Below are 19,946 nucleotides of genomic sequence, written 5' to 3' on the forward strand. Positions count from 1 at the left end.
ACGATAAATGTTTTATTTCATGCATAATAGAGCCGTTTTTTTTTTTTTTTTAAATTATCGAATGTGCTGTTTTTTGTTTTTCTGGGAAGACAAATTTTTCTACCCTGCTGATAAATCCTTTTGCTCTGTAAAAGCAAGTAAAATCTAAAGCAGTTTGTCTTCGTCTTTGTTAATTATTTGTCTGGATTAGTCTTTATATGCTTGTATAGATTTCTGTGTGCTTTTCTGCAGAATGGCAGGACTCCTCTGATTCTGGCCACACAGATGTGTCACCCCCACATATGTCAGCTGCTGGTGGAGCGAGGAGCCGATTTCAATGTCCGAGACAAACAAAACAAGTAAGTTCCTGCGCCCCTCGGGCTGTTTCTCTTTGATAAGCCTGTTGCATGTCAGCTTTGGTTATTTTCAATCCAAGCTGCAGACAGAAAGCTGCTTTGGACAGATTATGTAGGGTTGATGAGTCGGATCTCACACGGAAGCGGTTTCTGTGACATTACAATATCTTGTTCCAGGTTTTTTGAGTTGCCACAAATTAGCTTGTGTCAGAAAAGTAACACTACTAGATGTAGATACTGTAAATTAGAAAGCAAAAAAAAGGGCTGCACAGTGGCGCAGTTGGTAGAGCTGTTGCCTTGCAACAAGAAGGTCCTGGGTTCGATTCCCGGCTGAGGATCTTTCTGCATAGAGTTTGCATGTTCTCCCTGTGCATGGTGGGTTCTCTCCGGGTTCTCCGGCTTCCTCCCACAGTCCAAAAACATGACTGTCAGGTTAATTGGGCTCTCTAAATTCTCCCTAGGTGTGACTGTTGTGTTGTTTGCATGGTTGTTTGTCTTGTATGTCTTTGTGTTGCCCTGTGACAGACTGGCGACCTGTCCAGGGTGAACCCCGCCTCTCGCCCGGAGATGGGCACCAGCAACCCTCCTGACCCCATTAGGGAAGAAGGGTGTTAGAAAATGGATGGATGGATGGAAAAAAAAAATGCTGTTTTGCATGTTTACAAATAGTTGTCTCACCCATCATTCTAATTTTCTGCAAATGACTTAGCCCAACACAACTAAACGTTAATTCTTCGTTGTTCAGCATTCGAAACGGGACATATTTCTTTGAAAGGCTTGGGGGATGTTTGGACGTGTTCTCGCCATCAACCTGTCTCTGTTGCCTCCCTAAGGACACCTCTGATTTTGGGCTGCGAGTTCGGCTGCAAGGACGCCGTGGAGGTGTTATTGAAGACCGGCACCGATGTGAAAGCAGTCGACAACATGGGTCACGATGCATTTCACTACGCTCGCCTCAGCAACAAGCCAGAGCTCACTGCAATGATCAAAAGTCACCTTGACAAGGCCAACAGAGGTCAGACTGGGAGAAACCTGCATGGCTTTTTTTGTGATGAACACAAGAGAAAGTTCCATCATGCTCTACATTGGCTTAAGAAATGTTTAATTTAATTTCTGTCTAATGGGTTGAATAACTGCATGATACTTACATTTATCTCAGTGTGATTGCAAATGGAAGGAAACAGGAAATGAGAACATTATTTGATTTTTATTTATTTATTTTCAGAAAAAGAAGCTGCGAAGATCGAACAGTGGAAGCGACAGGTAACCCAGTGGGGTTTGGTTTACAATTAAAAACAATGTGCTCACAATGTGCTTGTAGAGAAAAAGACGCATTAGTCTACATTACACTTATATACAGATATACCACTATGCTTTTATTTATATGATTTTTTTAAGTGTGTCTATATATACCTACATTTCTGGATTGTCATTGTTGTAGTAGGATACTCAGGAGTTGATCATGACTGCCCCCTAGTGATAAAATGTCAAAATGTTACAAATGAACTTTAAAAAAAAAACAACAAAAAAAAAACACCATAACTTTGGAAAAAGAATGTCCTTTTTCTCAGCTTTCAGTGGACAGATCGGATGTGGAGTCTAACAGAAAGGATCAGATCATATTTGTAAGTTAACTTCTTTGATGTAACTTCTTTATGCTTTTTGATGTAATTAATTTAAATCATTAGTAATCCAAGTAATTTGTTTCCCATAAAATTCCAATGATGAATAGGTAAAATTTTGTGTTTTTTATCTTTGTTATGTGTTTGATTTATTTCCCCGTTTAGGATCTGGAGAGGCAGAACGAGGCTCTTCAGGAAGGCCTCAGGAAATACCACCTGGAGCAGAAACTTCTGACAGATAAGGTCAACATGCTGCAACATCAACTCGTGCAGGTATTTGGTCATTTTTCATGAGGTTTTGGTGAAAATTAGCACCGGCACGAGGGAGCCATAAGGTTTATCCAATGTGATCTAGTCTAGTCACCAGGGACTTTAAAATCCTTCGTTCACCAAACCCAGTTGTTGTATACAGAAAATTACTGAATACAGACATTAATCTACTGCTATGTAAAATATATATTTTTTTTTTATCTGCAGGGGAAAAAAGCAGTGGAAGATTCTCAAAAAGAGGTAAGAGTTTGATTTTAATTTCTTTTACTATAAAAGATGTTTAAAGTGTATTCGTCCACTAAGCTCCATTTTCCTAAAGTGGTAGTTTAGGATCTCTGCAGTGAACTCTTCGATTACAAACCTCTATTCTAAAACATAAAGGAGAAACTTCAACTTTGGTTTTCCTGTGTTTCACCATGCCATCTAGTTTCTCAACTTAAAGCAGAAAATGTTATCTTTTGCTGAAATCTAGAGCTTTATCTTTAAACTACCACAAAATAGCTGTCATATTGAGTATGACAATACTCAATATGACACAATAAAACTCAATATGACACAATATACACAATAAAATCTGCAGTGATCAACTTTATGTTGCCTTTTGCCTCTGCTTGAAGAACCGTCAATGGATCCATTTTTCCCCACATGATTTAGAACCTTGGAAATGCATACTACTCTGACTTCTAAGGCGTGCAATCTCCTGCTGACTCGATGTGTGCTTTGTAGGATTGTCCAAACTTCCTTTAGACGGAAAAACCCATCCCTAATGTCAAATTGGCTGCAGTTCTGCTGGAGGTAGCTTTTAGCTCTTTGAAGACATCTGTTTAGGTATTTTTTTTTACAGCCTTAGAAAGATCCTGTACGTGATATCATAGTTAGATAAAAACATCTGATTACTGCCCAATCACCCACCTCTGATTTTTCTTATTAATGCATCAGAAAGAGCAGTTGAAGGCGTTATTCAGTGGCAAAGACAAAGAGGAAGGAGGTCGCAGTCCGGAGACTGTCAGAGTTCAGCTCCGGAGTGCTTTGGTCAGTGATTTTATGCACCTCTGACTTTTGATCCATGAAATTAATTTATTTTTGTATTGGCTTCATCATGGACGTTTGTTTGCCCCCAGTAAAAAAATTTTTAAATAACATTACTAAAAAAAAATAACTACAAAGCATGTAACGGGTTTGTTGTTGTTTTGTTTTTACACACATATATTTTTAAGCATCTACAGTGTTTTTATTAATGTTCATGTATTCACAGGGGGAGTATCCAGGCCAGTCTATTATCAAAGGTCAGACCCTTTCTTTCCCTTATAAATGAAATAATATACTGCCAGATTATCAAATTTGCCAAACTCAGCTTGCGAAGTCCTAAGTGTTTTAGTTGTGTGCTGTCATCCTGCAGGAAAAGAAAACCTTTTAGTCAAGCAAGCTCAAAGTCTGGATTTTGACCAGGTAGGTTTTCATTCGCAACCTGGATATGAAGTGAACATCCTTTAAAATAATGTTTGCCAAAAGATTCTTATCTAAGATTTATTAATAGACTTCAAACTTCATATACTTTGCAGGTTCTGATCCGCTTCATAATGTTCATTTACACTATTGGTTGCCTACAATAATTTTACAGATTTGTGCAAAAACCTTGAGCTCTTCAATTTTGGTCAGTATAATCAACAACACACATATTGGTGTATTTCTGTACTAATATGTGAATTTATGAATCTGATCTTTTAAAGATTGGTGAGGCGTTCCAGCCTTCACATATAAATACTTTAGGCATAAGTCAAGTTTATTTGTATCGCACAACTGAATGCCACTTCTCCATGTTTGTGTCTGGATCTGGGGATCCAGAGTAGACTAGAACCAGAAGACAACATAGGTCACCAGATACTTTAAGTGTGACTTATATCAGTAAATTGCTCATCGAGACTTAATTTTGTTATATTTTCAAATTTATTAATGATCTCATGGAATAAAACAGGAAAAATAGTAAATTTAGTCAGATTCCTTTTAACATTGACTGAAATTTTATTGTGATGACGATGACTCAAAATTCTCATGAGAAAAAACGATATAATAAAAGCTCGTCCCAGCTTAACGATATTTAATACTTAAAAGAAAGCACTAAAAGTCTGAACTTTTGGGCGTGCTGTGGTGGCGTAGGAGATAGCGCTACCCACGTTTGGAGGCCTTCAGTCCTCCACGCGGCCGTCGCGAGTTCGATTCCCGGACCCGTCGACATTTACCGCATGTCTTCCTCCCTCTCCTTCCCCCTTTCCTGTCAGCTGACTTTCATATAAGAGACACTAGAGCCCACAAAAGGCCCCCTGGAGGGGAGAAAGGAAAAAACAACAACACTTTTATACTATAAAAATGTGCTAATTGTGTATGTGTGTGTGCTTTTTTTTTTTTTTTCTTCTTCTTCTTTCTTCAGATGCCACAGAACCGTCCTGCTTCCAAACAACTCCAGAGGAGCCAAACTGCAGGAGGCTGGGACCACCCCGAAGTGGAATCCCTGCGACGCGAACTCGACGCGATGCGGAAAAAACTGCAGACCGCAGAAGAAGAGAAGGGTCCGCTTCAGTCTGCGCTGGACCAGAAGAGCCGTGAGTGCCAAGAGCTCGCTCAGAGCCGAGACGCCGTCCAGAAGCGGGCCGACCAGCAGGTCCAAGAGCTGGAGGACGCTTTGGGCGACGTCCAGAAGCGGATGCTGGACTCCGAGTGTAAAGTCAAGCAGCTGCAGACTCACGTTGTCGCCGTGAAGGAACACTTAGGGGGCCAGGCGATAGAAGAACTGCGCGCACAGCTGCAGGACGTGAAGGCCAAATACGAAGGCGCTTCGGCTGAAGTTGGTCGGGTTCGTAACCGCCTGAAGCAGAGTGAGAAAGCCTTGGAGGAATACAAGAGAAGCGAGAGCCAGCTGGCCGCTGAGACGGAGCGGCTCAACCAGGAGCTGGCGGCGCAGGCAGCGGAGAGAGACGAGCTGAGCAAAGCCCTCTTTACGATGGAAACCCTCCTGAACAACACCGTCCCGGCCGAGAAGTTTGACAACATGAAGAACCTGCTGACTAACGCGGTGGACGAGAAGGAGCGGCAGCTCGCCGAGCTGAGAGAGGACTACGACCGCGTGTTGGAGGAAGTGGCTGAGCTCCACCGGAAACTGGACGCCCCGTCGTCCCGCGCGATGTCCGCGGAGGAACATCAGAGGATTGTTTCCGCCCTGGAAGAACAGAACGCAACTCTGAAACGGAAGCTGATGGATGTGACGGCAAAATGCCAAGCCCTTATCGAAGACATGGAGGAGAGCGAAGAGGAGCGAGATCTGCTGAGAGAGCAGCTGGACAAGCTCAACAGCAAGATGGAGAATGAATTCATAGCCATAAAGGATCACGAGGCAATTCGGAACGACATGGCTGCGGCTCTGGAGGAGCTGAAGGACAAACTTGTGGAGGCCGGCGAACGCTACGGAAAAGCAGAGGGTCAGCTGCAACAGGTTCAGGCCGAGAAGGCCGCGTTGCAGGAGACCATGCAGGGTGGCAGCGAAAAGAATCAGAGGGAGTTGGTCGCCCTGAAGGCTCACAACGGAGAACTGATGAAAAAACTCCAACTTGTGCAGAAGAGATGCGAAGACGGGGAGAAAGAACGGGAAGAGCTGATGGTGCAGAAGCAGGCTCTGAAACGGACTGTGGAGGAGCAGTTTGTTTCCAGGGAACAGCATGAGAAGGTGAAGATGGAGTTGAGCTCCACGTTGGAAAGTGTTAAAGCCGACAAGTTGAAGTTGGAGGCTAAACTAAAAGAAAGTACGGAAGAGCTGAAGAATGTGAAAGAAGGAAATGAAAAGTTGAAAGAGCAGTTGGAAAAAGTGACATCTGAGATGAAGAGAGAGAGCATAAGTATGAAAGAGCACAGAGGTGTCACAGACAAGCTGAACGCTGCCGTCGTTGAGGCCGAAAACCGAGCAAACCAAGCTTCAGCGCTGCATGCTCTGGCTCAGGAGGAAGTGGCAAAGCTCAGTCAGGAGCTGGAGGCCCAGAAGACCGAACTGGATACCATACAGGAAGCTATCCAGTCCAAGTTTATCCCACTGACGGCAGCCGAGGAGAAGGAATCCACCTACAGCTCTCGGGTGAAGGAGCTAGAGCAGAAACTGGCAGAAACAGAGGAGAAGTATCACAGAGAGAGATCTGTCTGGGAAAGCATGAAACGGGAGAAAGACAAGCTTAAAGTTGAAACAGAGTCCGTCCAGCAGAGACTGCACTCTGCTTTGGCTAGCACCAAAAAACACAAACAAGTTGAGGAAGAGTTCAAGGCTGAACTCGAGGCGCTGACGCAGAAGATGGCCAGCTTGGAGGAGCAACTCCAGGAGGCGACGCTGCAGAAAACTGAACTGCAAGACCAGAACGCCCTCTGCAACACTCGGATCCAGAACCTGCAGGAGCAGCTGAAGTCCAAGCTGACGCGGATAGCGACCTATGACACGGAGCAGATGGCGCTCCACGATGCCGCTCAGCAAGCTCAGGTCGACTGCAAGAAGGCGAGAGAGGCTCAGCAGGAGGAAGCGCACAGAGTCGCCGTCCTCCAGAAGGAACTTCAGGAGCAGCGCATGGAACAAGCGTCACTGCTGCAACGGCACGAGGCTGAGGTCGCCAAACTCCAAGCGACACTCCGCGAAGAGGAGGAGAGCAACGCCCAGAGGGCCGAAGACGTGCGCGCCCTGCAGTCGGAGCTGCTGCGAGCCACGCAGGCGCTGGAGGACGTCCGCCACAAGGAGGAGCAGGTGAACGAGCTGAAGAAGGTGAAGCAGCAGCTGGAGGACGACGTTGTCGGCCTGGGCGACAAGCTGCTGAGTTTGACGCAGGAGTATCAGAAGGCCCACCTGGAGGAGCGGCAAGCCAAAGAGGGCGAGAGCAGGGCCAGGGCCGACATGGCGGCCGTCCAGGTGGCGAGCCGGGGCGTCGAGAGGGAAATCAGGGAGCTGAGGGAGCGGTACGATGAGTCGCTCAGCACCATCGCCGATCTGCAGAGGAGGATTCAGGCGGCGGCTCAACAAACTGAAGCCAAAGACAAGAAGGTACCAAACACGCCAGGGCTGCAACTAACGGAAGTTTTAGTAATGAATTATTCTGACAATTAATCAGTCGATGATTGATCACCGTTTTTGATTTGATTAATCAGTTATCCTGATGACTAATTGATTATTCTCAAAAATGTATCAGTTTAATGTGTAGAATTCTACACATTTTTCATTTATCCACTTAACCCTTTTTTCTTTTTTTACACAAAATGTGAAATGCATTAAAACATGCAAATAAACAAATAATTAAATTCACTTAAAATTACAAAATAAATATTTTATTGCCTAAACTGAAATTACAGCGTTTCTTTAGTGAATTTAAACTGGGTGAATCTAAAATGTTGCTGCTTGAGGAGTTGTTGGGGAAAACATTTTTACAAACTAAATAGTTTTTATGTTAAATGCAAAATGTATATATAGGTTTATATTTTGTGCAGCTGTCATGTGGTTACTGCTCTGAGTATGTTGGGGGTTTTTCAGCTAATTACCTTTTTGAATCTGTTTACTCTAGTTGATGATTAATCAATTACTAAATTGACAATTATTTCAATAATGGTCAACTATAATTTCTGTAATCAGTTATTCTATCGATTGTTTAATCGATTAATCAAATGACAAAATTATCCTAGTGATCAGTTCAGTTGACGATTATTTGATAACCAAATTAGTAGACGATTATGTCAATAATTGATTCATTGCGATTAATCCGATGAATCGCGTCAGCTCTAAAACTTGCTTTACAATTCAGCTAGTCAACAAAACGTGCTTCAGTTGAGGGAAAAAAGGTTTTACCTTTCTAAAGTGAAGTTTTATGACATGCATTGTGTTTATAGATCACAGAGTTACAGACTGACGTGGAGCGACTGAAGCAGGCGCTCAACGGTTTATCTCAGCTGACGTACACCAGCAACGCACCAAACAAGAGACAGACACAGCAAGCGGAAGCCCTGCAGGCCCAGATCATGAGTCTACAGCAGCAGCTGGCTGTGAGTGGATCCTGCATGGCAGGATAACCTGCATGCAGTCAGTGTTTACTTTGAAGTACTGTGTCGTATTGTGTAAAAGTAGACATTTCCTTTACTCATGTTTGCTGTTGCTCACAAAGTTTCCAGTGGGATTATTCAAATATAATATGTAAGCACTCTGCACAGGCATGAAAATTACAGAGTTTCATTTTAAGACTTTCCAGGTTCTGATAAGATCGGAAAGGAAAGGGATCAAGTATGGGGTTCCAAATTATATTTATAATATTCTATTATCAAAAAATAAAAAACATAATTTCTGAAAATTACAGGGCTTTTCACATTAATTTATAAATAGATGATGACCTTTATTTTACGTTGGACATTACATATCAGGCTTCTGTCCAAGCAATTGATCATTTTGCACAATTTTTCTTTAAAAAAAATCAAAGTATGACTGATCACAAGTTGTGATTTTATAGGGTTGATGTTATCGAGAATGATCCAGTAGGGATTCTTCTGGTATATGAATATATATTAAGTGATCCAGATGCCAACCAGATCTAAAATGACTCGTTGGCCAACTGCTGAATCAGAAGCCAACTTCAGATTTTGTTTCATAATTTTTGGAGGGAAAAATCAACAATAAAACCCACTAATAGGGATTTTTGTTTTAGTCAAGTATAAAAACTCCTGGAAAAGAAACTTAAAAAAAAAAAAGGATTCTGGATTAGTATGGAATATTAAATGAAAATCTGTGAAACTTTTAAATCTGATGTGCTCAGTGTTGTGCAGTTGAGTTTTGTCAGTGATTGGTATGTAGGTTCATCTAGCATCCTGATATTCGCTGGACCCCTTGTAGTGATGTGATGCTCCGGTTCAGTACGGAGGACGTGTGCTGCCTCTAAAGGCATCAAAGCAACACCGTGTCTTTCATGTCTTCTGCTTTTCTCCCTGATAAGGATGCTGAGAGGAAGCACAGAGAGGTGGTTTCCATTTATCGGATTCATCTCCTCAGGGCAGCACAGGTGAGTTCCTCTCTCTCAAAACGCTGCCGACTTTGTGCCAAACCAGTTTTTCACATTTTAGAAATGTAAAATTCAATTCATAAGTGTGGTTATTGATACCATTTGGCTTTAAGGGAGTTGTGGAAGCTCTTGTTCTGACTGTGTGTCTTTCAGGGTCACATGGATGAGGACGTCCAGGCCGTCTTACTACAGATCCTCCGTATGAGAGAGGAATTCGTCTGTTGAAGTTTCCGAAACAAAAACCGACAAAAAACTCTGCCTTTTCCAATTTACTCATCTATCTTTTTCTAATATAGCTATGAAGAGAAACAAGCAATGATTTCCAATTGTTTATTTTTTTTTTTTTTTTTCGGAAATCTGTTTGTGTGTAGTTTCTCTGCACCTTGATTCTTGGATATTTAAATCTGAAAGCTGTCGCTGCAGATTAGGAACAAACAACTTTTACAGGTACAAACGTGTGTCGCTGTCAAACTCAAGACGTGTTTTTGTTGAATTGCCTAAAGAAACATCTCAGTTCCAGCTTTAAATTCAGTTTACCTCTTTGCCATGATTAATTTTTGTAAGATCTTTCGGAATAGAACCAGCAGCTTTGGCCCATTTACTTCAGTAATGTGGAAATTATTTGAAATGTGGGTTTGTTTAGTTGTTTTCCTCTCTCGTTTTTTCTTCTTCATGACACACTCCTAAATGCTCAGCTGAAATGGAAACTGGACATGAACACAAGGCTACTTTCACATTCCCACCTGACAGTCGAAACTGCAGAAAGTTTTCATTGTTTATTGAAGCGTTGCTACAAAAACATTTAAGGACAGGTTCATATTTTAATTATCTGCTAATGTTGCTGTAATTATTCCTTCTGATTGTAAGTCACTCAGAAAATATTAAGATATGCAAACTTTGTTCTACAGTGAAACCTTAAACTGTGTCTCACATGAAGAAAGTCGGGAGCTCTGGGTTTAAAATAGTCAAAGGCAAAAGTATGAATTTCACTTTTGGCTATTTGTGCAACAACAGAAAATGTTTGAAATGTCGCAGTTGTTTTTAAAACCTTGAATGAAACGTTTTGATGCAATATTTCAATTTTTACCTCCTGATTGTTTCTTTTCAGAAAAGATGCATATATTTATTGTTCTCACTGTAACTTCTGGGTTCATATGGTGAAATCCTCAAATTTTTGGATAAGTGTGGAATCTGCTTTAATATTTGTAAGGTGTGGATAAGTAAATCACGAGAAAGGAAATGAGTGTGGCAAAATTTCTGAATTTCAAGACTTCACTCCTGATCAAGCTGATACGAGATAAATGTGAATTAAAGAAGCCTTTGTGTGTTAGATTCATATTAAAAATTAAAGGCTTTTTAAATTTCCTTTATTACGTTCAACATTTTAGTTATCAGTAGTTTGGTATTCAACACGCTGAGCGATTAAATACACACCCATACAAAATAAGAAGAGATGTGATTTCAACACTTTAATGCTCCCACACCACCTTAAATAAGGTGGTGTGGGTTGCTTTAAGCAACTTGTTTCGTTGCTTAAAGCATTAACAGTACTTTTGTTAATCCTGGTTAAATTTAAAAGTGCTGGAGACTAGAAGTGGAAGCACTAAACTGAACTAAAAAAATATCAAATATCTAAATAATATCTAAAATAATACCCTGGAAATATCAGAAATTGACGTCTGCAACATTAACGTTCCGAAGAGAAAATTGTATATCATCCTTATAATGGTGGAAAATGTCTTAATTTGAAGCCACTTCTTAGTTATCAGAGCAAATACTGAATTTTTTTTTATCAGACTCAATCAAATCAGGACTCGCACATGCCTGTGACATTTTAAAAGTATGAATCTGTCCTTTAACCCGTTTCATGTCTGTCGCTACATTTAATCGATTTCCTGTGAATCAGACTCAAATTTTATGACACCGCTTAACCAGTTCTGAAGGTCCAGACTCAAAAGACTACAGGGAGTCGGAGGTCGATTTGCAGCCGTTTGTGTCCATCAGTCGAATTACGTGAGGCTGTGTGCCGATGGTGCCGGGTTGGAGTCGGTGCAGATCTGCTGTTTCCTAAAGTTTGCAGTGAAATGTTCACTTTTTTTTTGTTGAAACCAGAGCTCCCTCTAGTGGTAAGACTTGGCAGGCCAAGTCCATAGACGACGCAACCATTGTATCTCAGGGGTGTCCAGTTGTTTTGCGAAGCTCCAAGTTCTGCACGCTTAATTTTAAGTAGAATGAGAACAATTTTAATATGTAAAACCTAATGCATAACCACATTAATCCTACTTCTTGGGGAAAAAAAGAAAAATCTAAATCTTTTATCTAATTCCTGCTGCAGTGAACTCGGAAGCTGCCTTAAAGCAACAGGTACCCCTGAGCCAGCTTTGTGTGACTACTGATGCTGTTGTGTTGTGCTGTTTGATTTTGGAGCAAGTCTCTTTTTGCCTTTACACTGATACGTTTTTCATAGCTTTGTACTACTTTAATTACTTTACAACGGTTTGACGAATCGGATAATTCAGCAGGTCTGGAAGTAGAGCGGCACAAACATGTTCAGAGGAAAATCTGACAATTTAAGAATCAAAATGGTGCATTTATTTATGTAGAGAAACCCTCCTATTAGCAGTGACTTGAAACACTCCTGTCTTCAGTCTGGAAAGTGACGGTAGGTGTGTGGTGTTCTGCAGGTTTGAAGGTCTAGCGCTCATATTTTGGGATATGTTTTGACTACAAACTGAACCCATGTCTGCAGGACTCTACTGTCCAACCGTTGTGGTGAAACTGGATGATGTTTGTCTTTAATAACACTTTCTGTTTGTTGAACATTCATACATCAATAAAAGTGCCTAACATAGAAAACTACGTGCTTGTCGGCGCCTGATGTTCCTGTGATTCTGCCACCAAGCGTAACAGAATCGCTCATCTTGGTACAGAGGCACAAGGTGTACGAGCGGAAATGACGGTCATTTCAAACCTTTACAAAGCTTTCCTTTGGCTTCACACTTTCACAGTTTTGACCTTGACGTGGCAACGTTTTTCAGGTATGAAAAGAAGCCGTCTGCCTCAAAATGTTTTGCAGCTGCTTCCAGGACTTTTCCTGACCTTTTTGAGCTCTGATTATTGAAAGTAATTTTCTATTAACTGCCCAGACTACTGTAAGAAATAAACATTTAAACCTGCAGGAATGTAATCGTCGTTTCGGGCCAAGCTGGAGCCATGATCTCTCTGAGGCTAATTTATTTAATTTAACTCACCCGAATGGTTCTGTGATGCACAAACTGCTTTTGCCAGGAATGACCTGTAGAAAATATTTGTAGACACAATTAAAGCCACTCGAGTTTTTCTTTACAATCTCAACTACATTGTATAAAGGGTCTATAAAAGGTGTCCCACGCCTATATTTAATTATATCTAATATTTTACACTTTTATTTATTGCTTCTACAAATCAATCATAAAAACAAAAAACAAAACCAGGCTTTTTTTCATGAAAACAATCACACAAAAAATAATAAAAAGATTTGTATTATTGAGCGTAAATGTTCATCCGCTTTATAGTGACCGATGTAATTCAATAGAGATGCAGAGGATTGATTTGATCCGAGTGGAATGGAGATGACCTGAACATAGTGACTGGACTGATTGTAGTTTAAAGATGGTTTTCTTTTTGGGATCAATAAAGTATTTTATTTTTTATTTCCCCCCCCACCAGGGGGTCTTTTGTGGGCTCTAGTGTCCCTTTATTTGAAAGTAGGCTAACAGGAAGGGGGAAGGTGAGGGGGGAAGACATGCGGCAAACGGCCGGGTCCGGGAATCGAACCCGTGACCGCCGTGTCGAGGACTGAAAGCCTCCAAATGTGGGTCGCGCTATCCCCTACGCCACCACAGCACGCCCAAGTATTTGTTTTTGAACTGAATGTGAGTGGAAGTAAGGAATGAAATCCGTCCAGATGTGACGCCTATCCAGAGAGATCTCGTGTTGCGATTGCAGCCAACGGTACGTCTATAAACTACTGACTTGAAAGTGGTGATTAGTTAAGGAATCACTTATTTATGTTCCATATTTGTATTTAATTCTTTGAATGTTGTCAAAACCAGCTTTCACTTTGACAGTGGTTTATTTTATGGGGTTTTTTTTAATCAAAAAAGCCTAATTTTGATTGATTTTGTAAATGTAATAAAAGCTAAAACATCCAAGTAAGTGAATACTTTTTATAGACAAGTTTGTTTCCTAGAACATGTCATCAGCCTTATGTTCATTCAATCAGCATTTTATTGTGTAAAGTTTCGTCGTCAAATTGAAAGCCTCTAAAATGGACTTGTAAACACACACGCCTCCTGTGACATCACGTAAGGCAACTGTTTGTTTTTTGTTTTTCTATCTGTGTGATCATTGGTATTTTTTTCCCCTTCACCGTTTAGTCAGATTTCTCAAACAAAGTTGTCATCTTAACGTGTTAATTTAACAGAACACTGCAGAGATTTCAGGAAAGATGGGAACAATAAAAGATGGACAATACAATACCCACCATGGCCTCCAGTGTTCATGCCTGATCAGCCTGTCTGAACTTGAGACGGTCTGCAGAGAAATTAGAGATGACCTGAGCATCTCTAATCTCACCAGAAAAAGGTGAGTGAAGCTTCATTTTTGTTTGTTTCTGGCTTTTAAAGAGAAACGTGCCTCTAAATGCGGATGACGTGAAGCGGTTTGAAAATTATGAACGTCAATGCAACCTGCAGCCGTTTTAGGGTTGGCGAGCGCTGACGTCAGTTTGCTTTGCGTTCCTCGCTCTCCTGCGTCCCCCGGTTCATGTGGTTTCACTTTACGTCCAATCAGCCCGGGAATGAGAGTCGGGATCTCTCTGGCACACAAGCGCCCACTTTTATCCTGGAGCCTGTCACTATATCGATTTGTCTTCCTCTTTCTGACTTCAATAGATTTATTTTTTATCAAAGCCTTTATTTTATTTTATTTTTTTAAGGGGCAGCCTGAGGACAGAGGTCAGGACTGAATGTCAGATAAAACTCGCGGCGGTCGGTTATGGGAGCAAAATGTGGCTAAATAAACCCAAGTGATTGATTATTGTAACTAGTTAAACTAAGAGCTAATCCATTTGTTGTTTCGCCTTCTGTTCAGGCGTACACACACCCTCTAATCTCTGCGAGGTTTGTCCTGAGTTTCTTTCAGCAAACCTCTCTGGTCCTCCTCCTTCCTCTGTTTTATGATGCTCTATTTTTGCGGTCTGGCCTGAATAAGCTGTTCTCAGCAATCATGGCAAATACATTTCAATCTGTTGCTAGAAATCTCTTTAATCTTATTTCCAGTGTCCTAATCAGTCCCATGCATCCACTTGCAGCAGTTTGGTTAACCATTACAACCCCGTTTCCTCACCGCAGAAGAAAGAAAAGGGGAAAAAGAAAATGGAAAAAAATCCCATCCTTATGAAAGATTTCGCCCCGAAAAGGATCAGACAGTATTTATGTTGGATTGGGCCCCGGCCGTCCGCTGCGCGCCTGCTGAGTGGTGAGCTGGCTGGGGAGCCAGGCGGGTGGTTATATACACATCAAACACACGCCCACGTCTTTCCTCGCAGCCCTCTGAGCTGTCATGAACATTTGTTATCTAACGCAGCAGTCTTCCACCTCAGTGGCTGCTCGCTCATTTCTCTCCCCCACGCCTGGTCTCTCCAGGGGAGCGGCTGCGGTTCACCAGTCATACACGGGGCCACAGGGGCCTTTCTGCATGTCTGGGATTGAGATAACTTTCTGCTGTGACTGTGCCGCGTGTTAAGTACAGCACTTACACTCTGATCAGCTTGGATAAAAGCGCTGTTGTTCCCCCTGGGAGTGTTGCAAGGAAAGACCAACTGATTAGATTTTCAGTAGTTGACATTTTCAGGTCCCAGTTAAAGGAACTCTCTTTGGTTTTTTTTGTTTTGTTTTTGCTGGGGGTTTTTTCCTCACGTTTTTGGAGCCAAACAGCTCTACTGACCAAACCTGAAATGTTTACCGGTACTCAGAAGCGAACCCGGTACAAAGTAGCGTTGGTAAATTTGAGCTGAAGGCTTCATTTGAAAATGAAAAGCAGACTTTTGGACTCTGATAACCTTTGCTTCATCACCAGATGGTTTTTATTTTCAAACTCGGAGTCTTCAGCGGTCAAGGCAGTTTAGCGTTTCTGCATGTAGCGCCCCTTTGCCTACTTTACTGGCAAAACATCCAAAAATCATGTAATTAACTAAATATGGGACGCCCTGAGTTCTTATCATTAAAAGGTGATAAAACTGCAGTCGTTATTATCGGATTTGTTATGAGTTCCCTTATAAATGTTTTGTAATATACCCTTTTTTCCAAGAAGAATCTGTTAATAAAATAACGAATTGAAACAGTAAATGTCTTTCTTCTTTTTACTATGAAAATATAAATCAAATATCTTACATTTGAAAACAAACCATAAACACAAGCAAAGAAATAAACAAAATATGCAAAATCACCAAAGTCATTAGCAAAACCTAAGCTATGCCGGCTTTATAATAACTAAAATGTCCCACAAAGTTACCCGTTGCAGGCCTGTACGTTGCTCGGGTGCGTTGTGGCCTGAAAACTAAACACTGGCCGCTTCACTCAATGAGCAAACAAAAGAAAATGAATCGATACCTGACTCGTTGCGTTTGGAAATGAAGAGTAGAGCGTCCCTGTGCTCACAGCATGGGCCTGTCGCGGTTCGTGGCTCCGCATGGACTCCCGCAGCACTGAATCTCCCGGTCCCCACCGTGTAGTCGATCTCGGTCGTCTTTTCCAAACAAAACCTCAACTCCTTCGGCGTCCAAGACGATTCTCGCCTCCTCGGTCACACAGTTCAGCAGTTGTGTAGCTCACCCCGTGGTAGCCAGCTCACTTCACTGTCTCATAACCTAGCGTGCTCTCGTGTATGTCACATCAGTTTTCACGACTGTCCAAGCTGCGACGTCTTGAATAAACAGAGGAAAAATGTCCCGCAGCACATAACTAAAGTCCACTGCTTTTATAAATGTCCTTGCTGAACACTTAACTGCAGCTGTCTTTCCGTAGCTGGGAAAAGTTTAGGCTTAGCATATGCTAACTGGGAGGAACGATCGTGCAGACTGTCTCCTTCACCCCTCTCTCTGTCGAACTCTCTCTCCCTCTCCAAGTACACATCCGGGCAAGGATCAGTATCATTAACCAATTAGAAATCAGTAAAATAATTCGCCAATTATTAAATACAGAAATAAAATACAAAAATTGTACACAACAAAAGCATTTAACATAAGAATATTACTAATGTTTAGAAATTGCTTTTAAACCTTTTTTTAAAACATTTTAACCTTTTTCTTTTTTTAACATATTTAACATTCACATGAATTGAAATGAATGAACCCAAAATATAGCACGGGCTACATGCAGCTTCCTTCTTCACCACAAAAACCGACGTATAACTCCTCACAAGTGATCATTTGCTCCCTAAGACGAGGAAACACACTTTATGTTCAAGATTGACTGGGTTCCTTTTTTAAACCAGATATTCTGTATGTCACAGAGGTATTATAGCTTTGTATGTCCGTCTTCTTCCTGTTGATTCCGGAAGGGTTTTGTAAATGTTCCCATGTTTGTCTTGGTAAACGCAACACATTTTAAAGGTGCCAGAGTCAGGACGGTGAAGCTGACGGGTGATCAGCAGCTCTGATGGACAAAACGTTTTCTGGAACTTCCTCCGTTGGAATCGGCGAAGAAGTTGCAAAACATCTCCAGGTGTCGCCAGTCAAGTTAAAAACACAGCTTTCCAAAAAATGAGTTTTAATTCCTTATTTAACAAGTGGAGAAATCACTTTTACACGTTTAATCTGAAAACTACATGTTTTTTTTAAAGAAAGTTTTCTGGTTGATTTTTGTCTTGCATCAAAATTTCTCCTGGTCTAAAAACTTCTTAGTTTGACTGAAAAAGCAGAAACAGAATAAATCTCTGTAGGGTTCAAGTACTTTTTCGCAGCACCTTGCTAACCTTTCCTCTTCCTCTCCGTTCCTGTCGCCTCTCATCCTTCCTTCCTGGTTACCCTCACGGGGTCAGGTGGTTCAGGGGGCCTGCGCCATATTTGTCTGCTCTGTGTAATTGCAAACTATTTCTCTGTCACTAATAGGCTATTACTCAGACATACCCCGCGGTCTGAGGGCAGCAAACATGAGGCCAGGGGCCCCGCTTTTTTTTTTTTTTTTTTTTTTTTCATGAATCCCCTGAGGAACAGGACTCCTCTTGGCCCCAGGCCGAGACAGGCGGGGGCCCCTTTAATGTTTTCGCAGAGCTCCAAAGCACTTTGTTGCCTCAATAAAGTTCATTTATGGGATAATAAGACTCTGAAGGACACATGGTGCTGATTTGAGCCCAATGGTTTCAGCATGGCTCACATTCCCAAACCGGGCTCTCCTGTCTCCTGCCTGTTCTCCATCACTTTATTTAATTTTCATCCCGTTTCTATTTCTTCGCCCCCTAGACCCCCCCCCCCCCCCTGCCGCTTCTCACCTTTCCCTTGCAGTTCGCCTCACATCCCTCTGTACTTGTCATCTGCCGCCGTGCGTTACCCGTCTATGTAACACGTTGGCGGTGTTGCAGCGTGATCCTGGGCTGACCCGGGATTTGCACACCTGGGAATGAGTTTCGGCGTGGGGCCCGCTCTTTTCCCAAGATTTATTCCAGGGCTTGGAGAGGTGGATGAGGGAAGAGAGCGGGGATCAGAGAAATGAAAACCAGCAAACCCCAAACGCTGGCAGACGGCTCTGCGTTTACACGCCAAGACCAGAACCCAGAGCCCGGGACTTTTAGCTGAATCCAACGTGTGGAAGTATGTGTATAGGATACATGTGTGAAAACAGCTTTCCTTATTCCAAGGATGGGAGATTAGAGATTAGACACACAGAGATTAGAAACAGAACTGATCGTCTCTCATTGTAATCCCCTTGGTTATTACAGATGAGGCTTACGTGAGTGTTGGCCATTCCTCCCTGAAACCCAGTAAGAACATCATACACTCCCGCATGCTAAACAGTTTCATCTGACTTCAATGTTTTTCTTTTCCCCTCATTAGTAGTTGGTTAACCACTAATGCTTAGCGTATCTGTTGGGCTTTTCTTCCTCCCTCCAGTGGCTTAGCGAGAAACAGATGGGTCCCAACCGCCGCATATCCCGCTCCAAAATACCTTCCCGTCACTCCTCCCACAACAACCTCTCGCTTTGAAACGGAAAATTCAGCATTTTGGTTCAGATAAGACATTGCGGGTAGAGTAAGAAGTTGTTGGAGCGGCTGAGGAAGCCTGGGTTTGAGTCCTCGAAGAAAGGCTGCACGTTTGTAGGAATGACACCAATTTTGTGGGAGACAATCCAGTTTGACTGTTGCGGGATAGATAGCAAGAACATTTGGGCACTTTGGGTGAAACTCGTTGCTTCATGCAATAAATTATCATGTGGATATTCAACTTTTACCCTTTGTGGTATTTAAACTAATCTCATTATACCGTCCCTTTAATAGAACTGATGACTAAAAGACTTTTTGTTATTCAATGCTGACACAGAAATTCAAACGGTGCTTTCAATCTGACAAGACTTTCTGGATAACAAAAGAAATCTTTCTTAATTTCTTGGCAAAATACCTCTAGACTTGAAAAGGTGATTTCCTGGGAGTCCTTTTTTGTTTTTCTTGGAAAAGAACAAACAATTGAGAGTTAAAAAAAAATAAAAATCCCCAGCTCTGGATCTGGCTGAGTAACAGTGGGTGATTGTTTTCATTCGAGGGGACGGCGCGCTGAGACTAATTCGGAGCATTCAGCTCTTTCCCTAATTTGCTGCCTCTTGCCCAACATGAATTACATTTGCTTTGTAGTGAACTGATGATGATGAAGTGGCTCGGAGGGTTCATTTCCTCCACCGAGCTGGGATTTCAGTAGCGTGTAGGCCGAAAGGTCAAAGAGTCAAAACGGCCTTCCTGTTTGACTGGCGGGTTTCGGTGGCTGAGTTATCGTGGGCTGATCTCAGAGCCGTTTTACAGGACGGAGGTTAAGATCTGAGTTTTATTAGGTCGTATTGTCACACCGTCCAACTGGACACACCGGAGGAGAGTGCAGGAGTTTAAGATGCAACCGGTTATAAATCTGACATCCGTTTCTGTTGCTTCCTTTTCATCTGAGCTTTTCTTTCTTTATTTATTTCTTTTTGTCAAATCTTCTCCGCTAATTTTCATCCCGTTAACGACGTTTTTCCACCTTGCACGAGAAGACTGATTGTAAAAAGCAAAAAGATAAATAAATCACGTGAGGCGAAATGTTTGTTGTGGCACTTCCGAACCGTGAACATCGCAACCTTTTTGAAGTTCTCATCCCCGCTGTGAGGACACCGGCTTAATTGCGCTCATTTTTTCCCCCTCACTGACAACAAGTTATTACCGTCATTAAACTGTGTCTAGCGCTTCTATTTCCATGGGAGCCTCTTGATCTCTCTCCTCTGCGAACCCGACCTGATGGTGACTGCTTTGAGTCAAATTCGGAGTGACTGGAGTTTTCCGGCCTGAGTGCCTTATAATCTACTCAGAAGTGTTCACCTGATCATAGTTATTCTGCTGCTGAGGTGTGTGTGTGTGTGTGTGTGTGTGTGTGTCTGGC

The 19,946-nt window shown here is 42.1% G+C and overlaps 1 protein-coding gene across 3 annotated transcripts in view; it reads left to right on the forward strand.

Annotated features, from left to right (window-relative positions):
- uacab (uveal autoantigen with coiled-coil domains and ankyrin repeats b) overlaps nucleotides 1-12,144 on the forward strand; it is a 43,647-nt gene extending 31,503 nt beyond the window's left edge. For 2 of the 3 annotated variants that reach the window (XM_044135275.1, XM_044135283.1), the window contains exons 7-19: nucleotides 232-338; nucleotides 1,169-1,350; nucleotides 1,561-1,598; nucleotides 1,907-1,960; nucleotides 2,123-2,230; nucleotides 2,435-2,467; nucleotides 3,167-3,259; nucleotides 3,483-3,513; nucleotides 3,627-3,676; nucleotides 4,656-7,292; nucleotides 8,129-8,281; nucleotides 9,220-9,285; nucleotides 9,439-12,144. In XM_044135275.1, the coding sequence (XP_043991210.1) occupies nucleotides 232-338; nucleotides 1,169-1,350; nucleotides 1,561-1,598; nucleotides 1,907-1,960; nucleotides 2,123-2,230; nucleotides 2,435-2,467; nucleotides 3,167-3,259; nucleotides 3,483-3,513; nucleotides 3,627-3,676; nucleotides 4,656-7,292; nucleotides 8,129-8,281; nucleotides 9,220-9,285; nucleotides 9,439-9,510 (3,624 nt within the window). In that variant the 3' untranslated portion in view covers nucleotides 9,511-12,144. The remainder of the gene's footprint in view (nucleotides 1-231; nucleotides 339-1,168; nucleotides 1,351-1,560; nucleotides 1,599-1,906; nucleotides 1,961-2,122; nucleotides 2,231-2,434; nucleotides 2,468-3,166; nucleotides 3,260-3,482; nucleotides 3,514-3,626; nucleotides 3,677-4,655; nucleotides 7,293-8,128; nucleotides 8,282-9,219; nucleotides 9,286-9,438) is intronic. The other variant, XM_044135292.1, reaches the window with a different exon arrangement.
- The last annotated feature ends 7,802 nt before the right edge of the window (nucleotides 12,145-19,946 follow it).

This window comes from Gambusia affinis, linkage group LG02, assembly GCF_019740435.1.
Source record: "Gambusia affinis linkage group LG02, SWU_Gaff_1.0, whole genome shotgun sequence".
NCBI lineage: Eukaryota > Metazoa > Chordata > Actinopteri > Cyprinodontiformes > Poeciliidae > Gambusia > Gambusia affinis.